The sequence below is a fragment of the Aedes aegypti genome, chromosome 3 (assembly GCF_002204515.2).
Source record: "Aedes aegypti strain LVP_AGWG chromosome 3, AaegL5.0 Primary Assembly, whole genome shotgun sequence".
NCBI lineage: Eukaryota > Metazoa > Arthropoda > Insecta > Diptera > Culicidae > Aedes > Aedes aegypti.
The window spans coordinates 187,244,422-187,266,299 of record NC_035109.1 but is presented as its reverse complement, the minus strand read 5'-3'; the positions used below and the strand labels follow the sequence as shown (position 1 = coordinate 187,266,299).

Genomic DNA, 21,878 nt, shown 5'->3' with positions numbered 1-21,878 from the left:
AACTAACCTTTCAGGAGTTCTAAAGCAAATAAGACAGTTTAACATGTGTTTTATAAGAATATCCTGTTTTGGAAGAATGGAGAAATCTTTTTTGCCGATATGCAATTACTCTTTTTTTGAATACTTTTTCATGTAATGCAATTTAAGTGACTCATATCTCTAAAAACCGATTGTGCTACTTTTACCCGAATGTCGCTCCCTCAAAAGTCATTTTTCTTCGAACGCCAGCTACCCGAATGACTCCCCGTAATCCATTCCCCAGAATGATCCGAAATTTGTTTGGATCGTGGTATTTGGACAGATTGTTATATTGTCTCCACTCTGTGCCCTAGCAAACAGCTTAAAATTAAGCGGTACTATTATCAATTTAGTGCTCTTGAAGATATGGATTCCAACAAATTTGGGATGAGAAAGTGCATGGCGTTTCTCAAATTTTCTGGAATTTTAGTCCTATTCCCTCTTCATCCATGTCAGCGTATTGTAGGGGAAGGGATGGTAAAATGAACACCTTAAGGACATCATCTTGTTTCCGATAGAAAAATGAGAAATATGTATAGTTCTATCACACAAGCTCAAAAATAGGGATGTTATCTAGAGCAGCAACACGAATTCAGACTAAAATAGCTGAATTTTCACATATTTTTATCGCTAACAAAAAACGATTGAAATGTTCATTTTACCTGCACTATGCTGGTAAAATGAACAGTTGTTGGTGGTAAAATGAACATAATGCAAAAAACGTGAGCAAAACTAATATTTTTGAAAATTTTAATTGCATTCCCGAAAATATATCCATTAATGATTGTAACCCATTCAAAAAAAAATCTAAAAGTTTCAGATTTGATATCATATCACAACGATATTCACATCACTGAAAAACCTCAAGACCTCCGAGCTAAAAGTTACGTCAGCTCTAATTTTCAAACGGGGTTTTCCAAAATCTTAGTTTTTGTTTATATTTTCACTTCAATTGACCTCCATATCAACCCGAACACTCTGATTTATGCCCTAAATCGTCCGTGCATGATAAAAATTCATAGATTTTTTTTTCTCGGTAAAAGGCACGGTGTTTATTTTACCACCACTTCCCCTATGGAGATTCCTAAATTTTCAATAGATTGCTCTGTTTTGGTGGACCTTTTCTCTATAATCTGTGAAATAATATCGTGTTGGCGTTAAAAAGAGTGCTCAGATAAATGTAATCTGTTTAACTTAAGTAATGGATTTAGTCTAAATCTTTGGTCTAAAGGTAGCCGCTTCTGCTTACGTTACAGAAAATCTTGAGTTCATCACCAGGGTTGTGCTACTTTTCTCCGAATGTCGTCTAAGGTGGTTAACGAACCGGTCATCTGATATGCAGCGATTGATTGATTGATATGCGATTCATTCGTCCTTGACTTTTTTTTTGGAAATATTTGTAAAGTCGAGAAAGATTTCGGAATTGGTAGTCCAATAGCTATCTTTTCTACTTCTTAATGAGAAGGTCATGGTTTCAATGTCGGGCCCGCCTCTTTCGCACATTTGTAACATTCTCCTTAATAGCTATCTTTTTCTACCATAAGTTCCATCTATCGCTACCGCTAGAAGTGAATAAAAATTGACTTAACTTAACGAATATTTCTTGCTTTTCATTGCTTCTAGTTCTTACTAGTTCGCCAACCTATCACGAAATACTATTCTCCCACCTTTTTGAACGGCATCTCTTTTCAGGGAGACGCGTCATTCGAGGAAAAAGGCCATTAATTCAGAAATATTCTTCTTCTTCTTTCTGGCGTTACGTCCCCTGGACAAAGCCTGCTTCTCAGATTAGTGTTCTTATGAGCACTTCCACAGTTATTCACTGAGAGCTTTCTTTGCCGATTGACCATTTTTGCATGTGTATATCGTGTGGCAGGTACGAAGATACTCTTATGCCCTGGGAATCGAGAAAATTTCCTTTACGAAAAGATCCTCCAGCGGGATTCAAACCCACGACCCTCAGCATGGTCATGCTGAATAGCTGCGCGTTTACCGCTACGGCTATCTGGGTCCCCAGAAATATTAAATTTTTTGAATTGTTTTATGATGATTATAACGGAGCGTGACAAAAACGGGATATGACATGTTGGCATTGACAAAATGGGGTCCTAAAATGTTTAATGAAATCTTGTTATTATTTAACAACACGAAAGAGCGTGTTACTGCAACTATTTTAGCAATTTTTCCCGCTCAAATAACCAAATCATATATAAACTTTAATTTAAAAATTGGGTCCATAAATTAATCTTGACACTTTTGATCATGTTTGACGTTCGCATAGTCGACAAAAACACCACAGGGTTTTTAGATTTAACACTGGGGTTGTTCCTATCTGGCATTTCGAAAGGGACACGGAAAGCAAAATACACCCAAGATATGTGATAGAATCTAAAGAACATAGAAACATGTTTGTGGACTTAAACAAACGAAAAACATTTAAAAAATTGAGTAATCGTGTGTTTTTGGCCTAAACTTAAGGGTTTGGCACTAAAATTGGGACAGTGGTTTAGGACCCTGTGGTTAGTTGTGATGCGGGAGTCTTCCAATCTGTTACCTCAGGCGAGAATCTTTTTAATACATGTCATGAACAACCGATACTTGAAGAGCCAAATTCCAGAATCTCTGAACAAAATTCCAACTCAGCGACTCAAAACCTTGGTCGTTACGATGACGTGCTGGTCTATTACCAAAATGCCGGAGGGATGAATAGAGATGTTGACAAGCATCTTCTAGCTACATTCGACGAGTGCTACGATGTCATCGTCTTGGTAGAAACGTGGCTCGATTCTCGAACCCTTTCGGGGCAGAATATGAAGTTTTCCGTTGCGACCGTGGGCCTTTGAATAGTCGCAAATCAACGGGTGGCGGCGTTCTTGCTGCAATCAAGCGGAAATATAAACCAAGCGTCATCAACAGCGATGAATGGGTTACCATCGAACAAATATGAGTGATCTTCCAGCTCTCAAATCGGAAGGTGTTCCTGTGCGCAGTTTACGTGCCTCCCGATCGAACACGCGTCGTGGCACTGATCGAACTTCATTCCCGATCGATTATGTCAGTGATCGATATGGCAGATGCGACCGACGAAATCGTCATCTTTGGAGATTTCAACTTGCCTGGGGTATCCTAGCAATCGTCTGACAATGGTTTCCTACACCCGAATCCCGACCGTTCCACGTTGCATATCGGAGCTTCAAGACTTCTCGACAGCTACAGCTCTGCCGCGTTGCGACAAATTAATTACACAACGAATGAAAATGGTCGCTCTCTAGATTTATGTTTCGTCAGTGCACAAAATACCGCTCCATCAATCTCAGTCGCTCCATCGCCTCAAACAAGTATACCTTTGGTCCTCATTCTAAACGATTCGAAAGTACGTGAATTGAAGTCGGTTGATCCGATTTCCTACGACTTTCGTAACGCAGACCATAATCGCATTATCGAATTCCGTCCTGCGATAGATTGGGACCTTGTACTCGATGGTCGTGACGTCAATTACGCTGCCCTAACTCTCTCACATATACTAGGACATGTCATTGAGCGCCATACGCCTAAAATATGTCGAGAACTTCGTATGCTCAAGACAGCAAAGAAATCTGCTCTACCCGAGCAACAAACATGTTTTAATTGTGTATTATCAACTAATATATGACTAATTTTGGTTATGTATCAGTTGATAATACACAATTATAACATGTGTGTTGCTGGGGTAAGGAAATACAGTCGCCTCTCCACTTCTCGATATCGAAGGGACCATCGAGATAGGGAGAGATCGAGACAAGGAACAAATTTTTTATGAATACTAGATTGAAAAACAGTCCGTTGCCAAGAAAGTAATACACAAACAGACGTCATTTTGCGCTCCTTATTTGTTTTGAATCCCGAAACTTTGGTCTAGTAACCTTTGATATTGGTCATATCGACATACGGAGAGAAAATTGAGAACAACGAATCAACAGAAACATATCGAGATATCGAGATAAGGAGGATATCGAGATATGGAGAGTGAAAATGTATGCAGACTGAAGGTACTTATGAAACCATCGACATAGGGAGAGATATCGAGATGTAGAACATCGAGATGTGGAGAGTCAACTGTATTCTAAACACCACACAGTCTCGCTGCAGGAACACTACAGAAAACTAAATTCCGTCTACAAAGTAAGCAGTAGAAATAGTTTCAGACGATACCAGCAGAATCTTCAGCGCAACTTAAAGGCAAACCCGAAATTCTTCTGGCAGTATGTAAAATCAGCGGAAAGAAGCCGGTTACCCTTCAACCATGACGTTAAACGGCGAAGTAACCAGTGAGCCTCGAAGTATTTATCAGTTTTTTGCCGACAAGTTCTCGAGCACTTTTAGTAACGAATTTGTTTCCGAAGAACAAATTATCCAAGCCGCGCGCAATATTCCACTTCTGGCAGGTGACAGCTTCATAGCTCAAATCATCGACCAATACCAGCCGGGGCTGAATTCCGTCTGTTTTTGTAAAAAGGTATATCGAAAATCTTTTAGTTCCTCTCCGTCACGTATTTAATGTGTCTCTGTCAAGCGGAGACTTCCCATCCGTATGGAAAATCGCCGTCATGTTCCCTGTTTATAAGAAAGGTGAGCGGAGGGATGTGAACAACTACCATGGAGTCACGTCTCTGGGCGCAATTTCCAAGTTGTTCGAACTCGTCGTTATGGACCCATTGCTCTCGCATTGCAAACAGTACCTTAGCGACGCCCAGCATGGGTTCATCTCCGGAAGATCGACCGCTTCGAATCTTCTTTGTCTGACGTCACATATCACCGAAAGTCTCACCGGCCGCAAGCTAACCGTAACAGTTGAAGACATTCTTCTTCTTTCTGGCATTACGTCCCCACTGGAACAGAGCCTGCTTCTCAGCTTAGTGTTCTTAAGAGCACTTCCACAGTTACTAACTGAGAGCTTACTGTGCCAATTACCATTTTTGCATGCGTATATCGTGTGGCAAGTACGAAGATACTCTATGCCCTGGGAAGTCGAGAAAATTTCCAACCCGAAAAGATCCTCGACCGGTGGGATTCGAACCCACGACCCTCAGCATGGTCTTGCTGATTTAGCCACTTCCGGCATACCGCAGGGTAGTCATCTAGGCCCGTTGATTTTTCTGCTGTATTTTAACGACGTCAATTACGCACTCAAAGGCCCTCGTTTAATCCTGACCTGAAGATCTATCGTAGGCAGGGTTGGTAACCATCGGTTTCGTCACTGACCGATGACGAAAAATTGAGAAAAATATTCAGTGCGTAAAAGATCGTCATTTTCTTTGTGTTCAATGACTGGCAAGGAGACCACGACGAAACAAAGCCGAAAAAAATCCACGAGTAATATTTTTCGTCACTCTTCCCGTCACCCCTCCGCACTGAACCAACATAAGCTTCTAATCGTCACCGAGCGCACAATTACAGACAAAGAGAGTCTGAGCTACAAACTACTAGTCAACAAGGTGTCTTGTGTTAGCAATTGGGCAAGTGCTTTCTAATAAGTTGTGTTAGCCCTGTCGGTAGGCGCGTGCTAACGATAGTCTAAAGGATTTTTGTTCAACTCCGGAAGCGCGCAGATTTTTTTTTTGCGAGTTCCTTTTTTGGTCGGCCTTTCAATTGGCACCGATTAGTTGTCTGCCTTTCCATTCAAGCTGAACATGTTCAACGAAAACACATACAGAGAGAAACGGCAAAGATTTTTCGTCGCGACGAGGTGCTTGGTTGCTGGTAGTTGGGCGTCTAAGTTTGCGCTGAGCTGAGGTAGTGACGAAAACTTTTTATTTTTCGTCACCGTCACTGATAGTCTGTCGAATCCGGCGACTAATAACAACCCTGATCGTAGGATTCGCTCCGAGGCCGATGCAAGAAACCTTCAGCAGGATATCGACACCTTCATGAACTGGTGTACCTTGAATTGCATGACAGCGAATCCAAGCAAATGCTCCACAATTACGTTTGCTCGGATTCGGCAGCCAATTGTTTTCAACTATAACCTTCGAGGCAACGAAATTGAACGTGTAGACCATGTTAAAGATCTTGGCGTGTTGACCCCCAGCTAACTTTCAAGCGACATGTGGCTTATACAGTGGAAAAGGCCTCCAGAACCTTGGGATTTATTTTTCGTATCGCCAAGGACTTCACCAATATGGATTGCCTAAAGTCGCTGTACTGTTCGCTCGTTCGTTCGACGCTAGAGTACTGCTCTGTCGTTTGGAATCCGTATTGCCAAAATGGTACGGCAAGGATCTAATCTGTTCAGTTACGTTTTATACGTTTTGCTCTTCGTCGACTTCCATGGCGAGACCCGGTTCCGGTTACCGAGTTATGAAAGTAGGTGCCAGTTTATTCACATGGAAACTCTCCAGGTGCGCCGTAACATCGCCAGAGCAATGTTTGTAACCGACACGCTACAAGGAAGGATCGACTGTTCGACTATTTTGAGGACGATTGATCTAAAGGTTCGTCCCAGAGCGCTACGTAACAACTCACTGCTGAGATTGCAATTTCGACGCACAAACTATGGCCGCAATTTCGTCAATAGAGCAACTTCTTGTTTCGATTTTAATTTGTCCCGTGCTACAATCTGTCGTAACCTTTCTGTATTTTTTTCAAGAAGAATGGACGAATAACGATTTTATGTTATTTTTGTGTTGCGCACCATGACTTTTGTTAAATTTAAGATAATTCTATCACCCTTGGGGCATAAATCGTCTGTTGGTGTAAGATAATAAATAAATATGAAAATTTATCCATTATATGATTTTTAGAAACCGATACAATTTTTAATTTTTAAACAATCCTATGTAAATATTACACTCAAAACAGTTTACTAACCGAAGTTCCAATTTAAAACAATTCAATTCGTGCTTTTAAATTACAATTTTACGTTTTACATGTCGTATTTATTGAATTTTACAGGTTGGACTCAAATAAAAAAAGTACAGTGATACCTCCATGAGTCGATGTTCCATAACTCGATATCGACTCATGGAGCCATACTAGAAACAAAATTTCATGGTTACTATGATGGTCCCTGGAAACTGCTTTCCAAAGGATTTCTGTTCCATGACTCGATATTTCCATGAGTCGATGGTCCCTTCTATATCGACTCATGGAGGTTTCACTGTATATGAAGTAAAGCGTTTTAAAAAGAGTTGGAAAAGCGCTGCTGTCATGCGGGAAAAATGCGAGAATTTCAAAACTGATTCCCAGTGGTCACCCTGAATGCTAACGAAGTATTCAGCATTCAATCCTATTTGATGGTTACCGAATCAAATTCGCCTCAATGACCAATTTTACCCCGACTGACGGTACCGATAGAAACCGTACCAGTGTCAACTTGGGCTACCCTATATACAATAGGGCGCTTGCAGCAAATAAAAGTGTGCCCAACGGCCCTATTCGATTTTGCTGGGTAAACGGTATGAAACGAAAAATATGTTACTAACTTTTCCGTTAGGCACGCTAAACAAATGATTCCAACTGCCCATGAGAGTTGAAATAGAAACTCAACAGTCCAATTTTCCGGTTCCAGTTTGCTCCCACAACAGCTGCGCAAAATTTCAGCTCAATCGGTGAAACTATATTTAGCCGTTCAATGTTTGTTTGGGATTTACTATGGCAATACTTACTTTTACTCAGAAAAATCACAAGGGGTCAGCTTAATAGCCTCTATAAAAAATCCAATTGTCAATTAATTTTCCCATAGCAAATCCCATACAAAGTGTGAACGGTTGACGCTTAAATAGAGTTTCACCGATCGACCTGAAATTGTGCACGGTTGTTATGGAACCCAAACGGAACTGGGACGCGAAACTGTAATTTGTCCCACACTACTGATCATACAAGATGGGAACGAAACTAACACGAAGCCAGTTGTCACATCTCGTCTCAGCATAACAGTAAAAAACGGATGGAGACGCATGGTTGCGCACGCCACATTGAATAAAAGTTCTTACACTTTGAATAAGAAGAGGGCTAAGCACCCCTGTGTACGTCACCGACTCTTCGATGCAAGAAAGGAGTGCATTCAGTGGGAAAAAGCATGAGAGCATAAAGCGGTCCAGTGAGCAAGCAAGCAAGCAACATCGAGCGCAACATAAGCGCTCTGCATGCGTCGCCAATGTTGGGTATTAATGTTGGCTGCGAGCGATCGCCGCCGCCTATGATGATGTGCCAAAGTCAGCAATAATGTATTGTAGGTATAGCAACAGCCTGCTTCTCCATCCATCTACCGGTGCTGTGTGGGGTGTGTTATGACGCGGCGACTGTGCAGAGATGTGAGTGCAAACGCCTACTTTATGCTCTAGCCATGTGCGTGTGTTGCTTATGCTCGATTATGGATGTGTACGTGTGACTTATGTTTATGCTAGATAGAAATTCATATGTCCGATGTACAACATCGCCAGGCCAATAGGTAGAAGAGAGAGTGAGTGTGAGAAACAAGCCGGGGAAAACACACAAAGAGCGTTGGGAACTGCCGGAGGTTGAAGTCTCGTTCGAATCGCTCCGATGGTTCAGTAGCGATCGAGTGGTGTGAGTGTGCGTTCAGATGACGGTCGGATCGGTGTAGAGAACTTCGAGAGCAGGAAAATAAGTACTGCCAACTTTTAAATTTATAATTTGCCAATAGGTGAGATCTGTGGCTCCTGCCTGAAGTGGTGTTCTTGGCTTTAGAGGGGCATATGTTGTTTGTTTGTTATGCGACCGTGAAACGAAACTCTTTTCGGAAGGATAAGTGAGAATTTAGTTAGAAGCTATCGACGATATTCTGATTATGGTTTCCTGTCACTACAGTGCATTGTATGTTTATAAGTTCATTAAGTCTCTCTTTCTCCCTTGCCTTATAGTGTTCGTAGAGTGTGATACTGATTGGTATGTTTTCCGTTCTCTCTTTTTTACGTTTTCCACAGATCTAGTGGCTAGCTGTGCTTCTCAAAATGGCAACCCGTGAAAAGAAGCCCAGATCGGTGAATTCGGACTCTCCCACCCCTTCCCTCGGCGGTGGAAGCGACTCAGCCCCCTCGACCCCAACCAGCAAAGGTAAAGGCAGTCGCGCATCCTTGAGCAGGCAAAAGTCCAAGCAACTTCTGATCCCAAATGAGGACTCGGTTCAATCGACTGATGATATCGCTGATCCACCAGCAAGCGAATCTGCAGCAAATACCAGTGGTTCAAGCAGCAACAGATCCACTAGCGGTAGCAGAACTACTCGTGCCACGACTAATGAACCCACAGAATCTGCTTCCAGTACAAAAGAGAAAGAAAAAGATAAAGATGAAGCAAAGGACTCAAAGACAGTTACACGACAAAATATTACCAAAAAGAAGAAACCTACAGCCGAGGAAAGCGACAAATCCAAGACCTCTGTAACAGCTATTAAGAAAACTGCGATTTTGAAACGTAAAACTAGGCCAATTGTAGGCAAACCTGTATTGGGGAAGAAAGTAATCGCACGAAAACAAGTAAACGCCAAAGGCAAAAAGGAAGTGACCGTGACCCTGAAAGAGGATGACAACAAAAACAAAAATCTGCGCAACGGAAAACCTCGCGCTACCGATAGTCCTGTTTCAAAAAAGAAGCCGGTCCCTCCAAAGGATAAAGCTGTTAAAGAAACTTCTGTAGATACGGTAACTGTCAAGCAGGAACGTCGTCGGTCAGATTCCGTATCTAAATGTTCCGATGTGACCGATGTTAGCACAACTCTTGATACCTCGTCTGCCAAGGATGAGGACGATAAAAAGGACGACACCAGCCTATCGGAAATCAAGCGGGAACTCCTGGAAGAGAGTGAAACCAAGTCCAAAATTTTGGACAAAATGGCAGAAGCTTTCAACGAGCGGAAGACCCCTACCATCCTGCCATCCAAGGACGAAAAAACGGTTCGCCGAAGTGCTCGACAGCGCAAAAGCACACCCAAAGAGAAGGAAGAGTTTGCCACCCCGTCGAAAGTGAAGGTACCCGTCGATATCAAATCGGAGCCAATGGACACGGATGAGTCCGAATCCGCTCCGTTGACCATCGACACCGAAGTCCCGAAAAAGGAGACGCCCAGTAGCGAGTTGGAAAAGGATTCGTCCCTCAGTCCGGAACTAGTTAGTGAAGGTGTGTCGGAAATTAGTGTTAAGGAATTCTACAGTGAGCCGGCTTTCCTGGAAAATAATCTTGGAATTGAAAAGGATCCCAAATTGGGGGAAATTGTGCAAGTGCAAGAGAAGATTAAATTGGATAAGGGAAGTGATAGTGAGGCAACGTCTGCCACTGCCGCTTCTAACGGCAACACATCGGTGAAAGAAGAAATTCCACAAGTGGTAGTAAAAGAAGAGAAGAAAGAAGAAGTAGAAGTTCAAGCTCAAGATGATGGAAAGATGAAAATTGATTTGCCACACAGTGAAATTCTGGGTGTGGAAAAATTGAAGGAAATTATCGGTGTTGTAGATGCAAGTAAACAAGTGCAAAGCAATGTTGTTCTTCCCCCTGTGGTTGTGATTCCGAAGGAAGAAGGCTCTGGTAATGAATCGCCTCTTTCTGATCGGTCGAATGATAAGGATGTGTTGTTGAGTATCATTAACAAAGTGGAAAGCAGCTTGAAGAAAAGTGATTCGCGATCCGACTCAGAAGGAGAGCGAACGGGTAAATCGAAAGCAAAAAGCTCCGCCAAGGAACCGAAGCCGAAAGCTCGAAACGCAAAAGACAAGTGTAAAGAAGATGAAAAAGCTAAAGAAGAAAAATTACGCCAAGAAAAGCTACGTGTTGAAGAAAAAGTGCGCGAGGAAAAGCTTCGTGCTGAACGCCTGAAGCAAGAAGAAGAGAAGAAAATAGTGGAAGAGAAGATCAAACAAGAGCAAGAGGCGAAAAAAGTTATTCCAGCAGTGCCGGAAGTATCGAGTAAGCCGACCAGTCCTAAAACTATCGAAGAAGTTGTTTCGGTGATGGAAAAAGTTCTCCCCACAAAGACAGTGACGACGCTGAGTCTCACTTCAGCAGATTCACATTTGGTTTTGTCGGTGACTTCGTCAGAGTCCACCGATTTAGTCGAAAGTAAACAACCAGAACCTCTGAAACTTGATCAAATTGTTTCAAATGCGATAACTTTAGAAAATCTTCCTGCCATCACCCTTCTGAAAAAAGATCCCAATCAGGTCAAAGACGAGAAAAAGCATGAAGCTGCACATGTCAAAGCTGAGCTAGAAATTTTACCCTTAAAAGAAGTGGCTCTGGCTAAGGAAGAAATCTCCAAAACTAAAGGTTCTGAATCACCTTTGCAAATTATTTCCAAGAGCGAAAATGCTGCAGCGGCCGTTTCAATAACGACCGTTACGGCCGAAGGCAACAAATCTCCACTTAGCATTATCGCAATACAGACTGATAAAGGTTCTGACAAATCTGCTATTTTCGAAGAAATTCCAGAAGAAGCAAGGAAAGCTACAGATATAGAAGCGGTTAAGAACCGTGATCTTGTACAAACCGATGTTTCACACACAAATGATATCAAGACTGTCGTAAATGATACGCATAGCGTAACAAACGAGCTTCCAAGCTTACCTGATCCAGCTAAGGAGTCCACCAGTTTAGCGCACTCAACGGTCGATACGTCTGAAGACGTGGCCAAACAGAAGGAGTCTCATTTCAAGCATCTGGGACTGCTAACGCTACAGGCTGCTAGTGAGGAAAAACAGCGCCGCAAGGAGTTGGTCCTCCACAAACCGATGGGTTCTTCGGTGAGCTCTGCTGTGAGCACCTGTTCCAGTACCTCTTCCACGAGTTCCAAGAGTGGCAGCGGTTCTAAATCAACCAGAAATTCCGAATCTACCGGAACCCTAAAAACTGTGATAAAACTCAATCGAGGTGAAAAGCGTAAACCACGGCTGCCACTGAAGATGACCCTGCAAAAGGGAAAAGGCAAAGGCGCTGAAAAGGATGCCAATGGTGGCGAAGGAAATGGGGAGACAGCCTTTTACATCATCCAGAGTGAGGTGAGTTCCTAGACGCATAGAAGATTTTCTGCTATTTTTTCCGTTTTCTTCGCATCCACTCCCACTAGCTAGAAAAGCATTACCTCGTTATTGTACAGTAATAAAGTGGGATGCTGCACACCTGTTGCTCGCTCTTTGTTCGACTGTTTCCCGGGTAGCTCATGAATTGCCCTTTTTTCTTGCTTTCAGGCTGATCATCAGAATCAATCGATGACCGACCCGACAGCTCAGGGAACAGCGGCACTCGGAAGGAAAGCACACAGCCGCTCCCACACCACCGGTAAGTACCATGTTGTGTCAAGTCTAACATTTGGAAATCTTTGGGGTTTGTTTCCTTGTTGAACATTGGGCGTTAGGTGTGGAGACAATTAAATTGGATAGCCAACTCATTAGGGGACGATCGTCTATTATGTAGTTATGTCACGCTTGTACTAATATTAAAAAATCATTAGAAGAATGGTGCACGCCATCACTTAAGATTATTCGACCATTTCTCAAATATAACAAACATTTTTTCGGCTGTTACAGTAAGTCATGCAATATAATGCTTTTCCGATAGATTTTCCGAACATTGCTGTTAAAACGCACCCATCCATCGACCAAAAACGCTCTATTGGGTTTAAAAATAAGCAACCATGCGTTTCCATTGATTTGTTCTTAATCGAAGGAGGCGCATCGCGCATATCTGTGCCGAAAATTATGTTGGCGAATAAATAATTGTCGAGACAGATATGCGCATGGTTTGCTTAAAATTATATGCTTTGTTTAATTTCATCACTTTTGAGATTTTAATTGTTGATGGTTGCAACCCAATTAGGTATGTGAATTGTTCAAATGGTTCAGATTCAAGCGGGAAAACCATGATTTTTTGTTTATGCGGCATGGATGTATAAGCTACCATGCGTCTCCTTAGTTCCTTATCTCCGTAAAAGAGAACGAAGGAACGCGGTTTACCTTAGGGGTCGTCCAGAAACCACGTATTTATTATTGGGGAGGGGGGAGTCTGGCTAATGACCACGGCCCAAACAAATTTTGAATTTTTTGTAAGGGGTTGTCCATTAATTACGTAAGACAATTTTAGCGGTTTTTCAACCCCCCCTCCTCCCCTCATGGTAAGATTTTTTGTATGAAAACCAAAAAAAAAATAGTATGGCGCGTAAGAAATCTTCCACCCCCCCTCCCCCCATAAACACTTACGTAATTAATGGACCACCCCTAAGAAGAAATGACCACAAGGGGAAGGAGGGGGCGTCTAAAATTCGGGAAAATTGTCCACGTGGTTAATGGACAACCCCTCATTCAAAGCTCAAAGCGGATAATCTTTACTTTTTGGGGCAAGTGTTTCACTTATTTGGTAATATGAACGCGTTGAAGTTAAATCTATTAAAATGTAAATTTTAGCAAAGAAATTGAAAAAAATCACACTCGTACCGTAATTTGGTGCTGATCTAGTCGAATATAACATACGCCGCAAGGGACCGTCCATAAATGACGTAGCATTTTTGGCCCATTTTCGACATCCCTTTCCCCATAGTAGCCTAGTTTCCCATACTAAATACATGATTCGTAGCAATGTCGTAGACTTCCCTCTCCCCCTTAAATGCTACGTCATTTATAGACGGTCCCGAATCGTATGTTCTATTATAAAGAAATAACAATTTTGGGCATATTTTGTCACTTGTATATAGTTCAACATGTGATAAAGCTTGTTATGAAGTAAATTCTTCTTTTTGGCATTATGTCCGCACTGGGACTTTAGTGAATTTTTTTTTTTACACACTTAGAATAAAATGCCGAAACTCGGCTTTCGGAAACCGAGATCCGCACAGGCGAGCGCTGGGGCTCACATAGCCGTAGCGGTATACGCGCAGCTATTCAGCATGACCATGCTGAGGGTCGTGGGTGCGAATCCCGCTGGTCGAGGATCTTTTCGTAAAGGAAATTTTCTCGATTCCCAGGGCATAGAGTATCTTCGTACCTGCCACACGATTATACACATGCAAAAATGGTCAATCGGCAAAGAAAGCTCTCAGTTAATAACTGTGGAAGTGCTCATAAAAGAACACTAATCTGAGAAGCAGGCTTTGTCCCAGTTGGGACGTAACACCAGATAGAAGAAGAACAGGCGAGCGCTCGGCAGTCATCTTTTAGCTGATTAACTCGGTTTCTGTGAAAGAATTTAGCTACCGTGTTAAACTGAGAATATCGGCATCTCACAAACTGAAATCTCAGTAAAAATGAACAACAATCTTCATTGAGGCACTTTTGGCAGCAGAATATATTCTTAATTTATTTAATTTACATTTGTGTTTTTAAGCAATGCTAACTTTGGGCTGCCCATAAATCATAATTGAAAATAATTATTGACATGTCCTTAAAATTCTACTAATTATTCCATAATTACTTCCCGGCAGAAAACGAACGACATTGTATACTAAATTACATAAAAAACAACAATTTTGAGCATACTTACAGAAGAGTCCGTACAATCTAACTTCCTTCAGACTTATAATTTCAGGCACTTGGTTAATTGGTCGGGGTTCTGCTAAACCGCACCAAGTACCAACATCATTAATTTGAGATATTTAACTTTAAAATTCACTCACCTGCGATTAGATCGCGAATGACTCTTTTCAAAATTTTTCCGCTCACAAATGACTAAGAGGTTCCAATAAGTAAGTCAAGACAGAATATTCAAGAAAATCATCATATATTTTCCATGTAATTAGAATTATTTTCAAATTAAAATACACTTAGTTCACTCTGGCTGAACAAAAATGGAAAAAAATGGTTTTCAGTTCGGTTTGGCTGAATGTGTTTCATGATTTTCAGCAATACAAGAAAAAAAAAATGAAGACATATGGTTTGTATCATCGCCATGCATGTTTCAAATGTTTATACACTACGAATGAGAAGGATTTGGAATTTTCCATGGAACTGGGCAACAATGTAATGCTGGGGACCTATTTGAATAATAAATTGGTACAAGGCATCCTAAACGTATTCTATCTCTCTCTCTCATGGTGGATTACCTATTTTAATAGAAATAATGTTAAATCAAAGTCCACACGCGATCAAAGATTCAAAAGAGACAGCAATGATGTAGTTAAAAAATTTGATGATCGAACAAAATCATTTTTTTTTAATTTCTTTATTGGTATCATTCCAAACATAACATTCATTTCTTATATCTAGGTGTTCTGTGTTATTAGACAACACTATCATCCTAATTTGGTAAAACAAATTTAAGATTTAATTAACATTTTGTTAACAACATATTACATTTCATTTGCCGTAGCAGTTCAGTTTTTTTACAGGTGAGTTGATTTCACCTGCTTATAAGAGAAAAAAAACGTTTTTAATATACTTAACCTAACTTAACCTAAACATATAACGCATTAATCGTGGCAATAGAAGATTGTAACGATTTTTGCCTGTAATTATTAATGATTGTATTTGACATTTGTTCCAATGTTTCAACATTGGATATTCTATGTAACTCATTGGTACTATACCAGGGAGGAAGCCTCAGAATCATTTTCAAAATTTTATTTTGAATTCTCTGCAGAGCTTTCTTCCTGGTACTACAACAGCTAGTCCATATTTGTACAGCATACAACATGGCTGGCCTGAAAATTTGTTTGAATATCAAAAGCTTGTTCTTAAGACAAGGTTTTGATTTTCTATTAATAATGGGATAGAGACATTTTACATATTTATTACATTTGGCTTGAATGCCCTCAATGTGATTTTTGAAAGTTAAATTCTTATCTAGCATGAGCCCTAAATACTTAACTTCATCTGACCAATTTATTGGAACCCCTCTCATCGTGACAACATGTCTACTTGAAGGTTTCAAATAAAGAGCTTTTGGTTTATGTGGGAATATTATTAGTTGAGTTTTGGAAGCATTAGGAGAAATCTTCCATTTTTGCAAGTATGAAGAAAAAATATCCAAACTTTTTTGCAATCGACTACAGATGACACGCAGGCTTCGTCCTTTGGCGGAGAGGCCTGTGTCATCCGCAAACAAAGATTTTTGACATCCCTGAGGTAACTCAGGTAAGTCAGATGTGAAAATATTGTATAATATTGGTCCCAAAATGCTGCCTTGAGGAACACCAGCTCTTACAGGAAGTCTTTCAGATCTGGAGTTCTGATAATTAACCTGAAGTGTACTATTTGACAGATAACTTTGAATTATTCTAACAATGTAAGTTGGAAAATTAAAGTTTTTTAATTTTACAATCAAACCTTCATGCCAAACACTGTCGAATGCTTTTTCTATGTCTAGAAGAGCAAGACCAGTAGAATAGCCTTCAGATTTGTTGGAACGGATCAAATTTGTTACACGTAAAAGTTGATGAGTGGTCGAATGTCCATGGCGGAATCCGAACTGTTCATTGGCGAAAATTGAATTTTCGTTGATGTGGGCCATCATTCTGTTCAAAATAACCTTTTCAAAAAGTTTACTGATGGAGGAAAGCAAACTGATTGGACGATAGCTAGAAGCTTCTGCAGGATTTTAGTCTGGTTTTAAAATTGGAACAACCTTAGCATTTTTCCATTTGTCAGGAAAATATGCTAATTGAAAACATTTGTTAAATGTATCAACTAAAAATGATAAGCTACTTTCTGGAAGTTTCTTGATGAGGATTTAGAAAATTCCATCATCGCCAGGAGCTTTCATATTTTTGAATTTTTTAATAATAGTTCTCACTTCTTCCAAATCAGTTTCCCAGGCATTTTCGAAAAGTTCTCTTGATTGAGAATATTTTCGAACTCCTGAGTAACTTCATTTTCAATTGGACTAGTACCGTGAAGGCCCCTAACTCTGCGCAGCTCCTAACTCTGCGCTTTTTCACCGAAATCCACCAAAATCTGGTAAAACACTGACATTTTTGTTCAAAATTTATTTTTCATATATTGCTACAATAGTAATAAAAAAGCAAACGAAGAATTTTCTTGACAAATTTACCTTTGTTACTTCAATAAAAAATAAACTAGCTTTAAAAATATTGAAAAACTTCCAAATTGACTGCCCGTTAGCAAAAATGCTAAGGGAGTACCTCATCACTTAAGTCATTTGAAGCAAATTAAAGAGAATATATTTTCGATTTTTAGTACGTAGGCTCTAGTTTATTTATCGATCAATCATCACTGATAAAGTGCAACTTATTTTCTCTCCATTTTCTTATTCTTCTTAAGTGCGCATAGTAAGGAACCATTTTTCAACTATGTTCCTTACTATGCGCAGCAGTTATAAAACCTTATTTTCAACATACAATCAACACTCCAGAGGTCGATATTGAAGGGAACCATCGACTTGTCGACACCATCGAGATATGGAATAGAAATGCTTTGGAAAATTGTTTTTGGGGACCATCATGGTAAGGGAAGATTAAAAAATGACCTCCATCATATTTAAAGGATTTCTACACACCGATCCCTCAATCCTCTGTCGCGATTTTTACAGTACCTAATGCATGCATTGTCACATTTTCATAGACTCCACCTTCCCGTGAACGATGGACGTAATTTTTAAATGCTCCCTAACCATGCAATAAAACAATTTTGATTTTTTGTATAGTTTCATGAGTCAATATCGAGTAATGGGACATCGAGGTTTAATCGCATTTGCAACATAGAAACGCCAATAAAGGGCTGTTATTGATCTGCAATAGGAATCGTTCATTACTTACGTCACGCTTATACAGAGCGGCGATACTTTTCGATTGAGTGATGAACACTACATTAAGAATGGATATACCCTTACGCTTAAACTATTCTTCGTATTTAGTAGAAATGTTCGGGTTTCACCAGCGCCAGGTTCTTATTTATTTTCTTCAAACCCGGATCCGACCCGAATCGAAACAATAATTTGATACCAAACCCGGACCCGAACCGAACCAAAGAAATTTATTGTTTTATATTTGCTAGTGAAAATACATAAACAGTCAAAGCTTATTTTCCCTTACACGCCAAGGGTGAACGCAAAAAAGACATAGTTTGTAGCCTTTTTGTATCTTGGTTTAGGTTTTAGAAAACTAAGTTAATTACATGTTTTGGAAATCATATGATGATTTCAATTGTTTTGAGAGTTGCACTTAATGGTAATCAATTGAATTATAGATAAAATTCACTTCACTTAGTAAACTTGTGTTAGAGACATTCCACGCTCCACTGGGGACGTAAAGGCGTATGAAGCAAGAAAATGAAGAGAAATTCGAAGTTTAAATGCTAGTAATGCTATTAGTAAAACACTTCAACTGTTCTAAAGAATTTATCGAGTGCGCAGAGTTAGGAACCTAAATGCGCAGAATAAGGAGCATTGCAAAAATCAGTGCGCAGAGTTAGGAACACGAACACCCTTGAGAAAAATTAAAAATTTGCAATAAAAATCATTACTTAGTGAAGCTTTTATATTTTTTCCTTATACATAAGATCAATAAGTATTTGCTTCCAAAATTTCAGAATATTGTTTTTTGTTTTCAATTAATTACAGCTGTTTGAAATTTGAAAAGCTTTAAGTGCGCAGAGTATGGGGCCTTCACGGTAAGTCCTAAATTAAAATTGTGCGCACTTTCAAACTGCATAGCAAGTTTTTGAGCTTTTTCGCAATTAGTTAGTAATAATTTGTTTTCCTCTTTCAATGCCGGTATTGGCTTCTGAGGTGTTTTCAAGATTTTAGATAATTTCCAAAAGGGCTTAGAGCCAGGGTCCAATTGAGAAATTTTATTTTCAAAATGTTTGTTTCTTAATTGAGCAAAACGTTTCTTGATTTCTTTCTGCAAATCCTGCCATATAATGTTCATAGCAGGATCGCGAGTGCGTTGAAATTGCCTTCTCCTCACGTTTTTAAGACGGATCAAGATCATCGTCTATAATCACGGATTCAAATTTTATTTCACATTTTGGAATTGCAATGCTCCGGGCTTCAACAATGGAATTTGTTAAAGTTTCAAGAGCATTGTCAATATCAAGTTTAGTTTCTAAAGAAATGTTAACATCAAGATTAGAGTCAACATACGTACAGTCGGCTCGTAAATAATTGAAAGTGGAGCTGATAGGATTGAGAATCGCTTCTTGGGATATTTGAAATGTAACAGGGACATGATCAGAATCAAAATCAGCATGAGTAATCAGTTGGCTACAAAGATGACTAGAGTCGGTTAAGACCAAATCAATCGTAGATGGATTTCTAGAAGAGGAAAAACATGTGGGGCTATCAGGGTATTGAATTGAGAAATATCCTGAAGAGCAGTCATCAAATAAAATTCTGCCGTTGGAATTACTTTGAGAATTATTCCATGACCGATGTTTGGCATTAAAGTCACCAATGACAAATTTTTTTGACTTATTGCGAGTCAATTTACGCAAGTCAGTTTGGAGCAAATTAACTTTCTGCCCAGAGTATTGAAAAGGCAAATAGGCAGCTATGAAAGTATATTTACCAATCTGTGTTTCCACAGAAACACCTAAAGTTTCAAAAACTTTAGTTTCAAATGATGAAAACAGTTGATGTTTTATACGCCTATGAATGATGATTGCAACTCCCCCACATGCCCCATCAAGTCGATCATTACGATAAACAAAAAAGTTAGGATCTTTTTTGAGTTTAGATCCAGGTTTTAAATACGTTTCGGTAATAACTGCTATATGCACGTTATTAAAAAAAAAAAACGTAAGAAAATTAAACAGCTCGTCCTCTTTACCATTCAGAGAACGAGCATTCCAATTTAAAATATTTAAATTATTATTTGGATCCATTAGAAAAACGTAATCCAATAACAATTTGATTTGTAAATTTTACACCAACTTGGACTGCTTCAGTCATAGTGGTTGCTTTGAACATTGCATCAATCATTAGATTCAATTGTTCAGTTAGAAAATTAAAATCAGAGGCAGACATGTCATGTGATTTCCCATTAGAATTTCCGGTAGACGAAGAAGCGGAGTTACCTGTGGCGGTAGGGTTTTTTCCATTTGATTTGAAACAAGTAGATTGGGTACCCATGGATCGAACAGGGGAGGAGTTCGAATTTCCTGCTACGATATCGGCAAAGGATTTACCGTGGGTAGATACATTCGAAATTGAAAGATTCGAACGGCTACCCGACGGATTAAAATTAGTTTGTGAATGAGCATGATTATGATCTTCCTGATGGGTATGATTCATGATCAAGCGATCGTTAAATGAAAAATGAGCATTGTTCGATACTCTACCAGGCAAATTCCGGAAACGACCGTTATCGTAATGGATATTATCTTTCATCTGCCTGGCACGAGCCTCAATGACTCTTTTGCGTGAAGGACAATTCCAAAAATTGGACTTATGGTTAGCCCCGCAATTACAGCATATGCATTTGGTGGAATCTTCCTTCACTGGACAGACGTCCTTGGCGTGAGATGAACCTCCGCAAATCATGCATTTAGCATCCATGCGACAATATTTTGTACCATGACCCCACTTTTGGCACCGACGGCACTGAGTGGGGTTCTGGTAATTTCCTCCAGGTTTCTGGAAATGTTCCCATGTCACACGGACATCGAACATAAGTTTTGCTTTTTCTAAAGCTTTAATATTATTTAGTTCTTTTTTGTTAAAGTGAACTAAATAATATTCTTGAGAAAGCCCTTTCCGAACAATGCCAGATTGGGTTCTCTTTTTCATAATGATTACTTGGACTGGGGAAAATCCAAGTATATCATTTATTCCATTTTTGATCTCTTCAGGTGATTTATAGTCACATGAGAGACCTTTCAAGACAACTTTGAACAAACGTTCAGTTTTGTCGTCATAAATAAAAAAATTGTGCTTCTTCTCTTCAAGATGTCTGAGAAGAAGTTCACGATCTTTAAGAGTTTCCGGCAAAACGCGACAGTCTCCTTTCTTTGCGATTTGGAAGGAAACCTTGATTCCCCTAATGGAGTTCAAGATCTCCTGCCTAAATCCCCCAAATTCGGAACATTTGACCACGATAGGCGGCACTCTTTGCTTCCTCACTTGAATCAAAGAGCCTGGGCTAGAGGCTGCTTCGATTTGGTGTTCGGAAAATTTGTCTAGAGCATCGAACTGATTGCTCATTTCGATACAATTATTCATTTCACCCTTGGAAGAAAGTTCGCATTCCGGGGAAACGTCCTTTCTTCCATTCTTGCCACGTGTAGTGACAGTTTTAAAACCCACTTTTTGGAAGGAAGTTGTGAATTCAGAGATTCACCCTTCCTTTTGTTTGATACCATGTATAGTTAATAAACGAAAGAAGACGTGACCTTCGAGAGGTTTTTTCCCAAGACGGTGTCCAAGAAGGATTACCACCGCTAGCTTTCGCCAACGGGTCCAACGAAAAATCGAAGGCACGGGTCGAAACAAGGATAGTAAAGGGATCAATTGTAGAAAAAATAGTACTGAAAAGTACTGTTTTAGTAGCACTGAAAAGTACCGTTTTTAATTTTAGCACTGAAAAGTACTGTTTTTGTAGCACTGAAAAGTACTGTTTTATTGCTTTAGGTAGTTTTTAAGAAAACTTCCAAGAGCAGAGAGAATTCGTGTACGCACAGCACGAAGGTACGATGCGCACTGAATAAAATCATTAATTTGTTCTGCCAGAGCGCACCAAGTTACTTGTATTTAGAGAACCTTGGCTGAACAAGAACGATTATTTACGTGGCATGGATACCAGGACTGGCACGAAATCCATTATTCACCTCCGATGGTATGAAATTCTCATTGTTTGTAAAACTGCTTCTGATTCATAGTTCAAAAACAGTCACAATAAGCTGAAAGTTGATTGATTTTTATGACTGTCTGCTGTCTGCTAGAGGCAACGTAAAAAAAATATTAGTCGAGATTCGAACTCGTGTCCTTCG

General features: G+C 39.9%; 1 protein-coding gene across 4 annotated transcripts in view; it reads left to right on the top strand.

Annotated features, from left to right (window-relative positions):
* The window catches only part of LOC5577382, a 127,180-nt gene that overhangs the window by 79,097 nt on the left and 26,205 nt on the right, over positions 1–21,878 (top strand). Inside the window, exons 2-4 of one of the 4 annotated variants that reach the window (XM_021850581.1) lie at positions 8,943–10,917; positions 11,431–12,005; positions 12,195–12,285. In XM_021850581.1, coding sequence (XP_021706273.1) covers positions 8,970–10,917; positions 11,431–12,005; positions 12,195–12,285 — 2,614 coding nt within the window. In that variant the 5' untranslated portion in view covers positions 8,943–8,969. Of the gene's footprint in view, positions 1–8,545; positions 8,833–8,942; positions 12,006–12,194; positions 12,286–21,878 lie in introns of those variants that run through there. The other 3 variants (XM_021850580.1, XM_021850579.1, XM_021850578.1) reach the window with 3 other exon arrangements.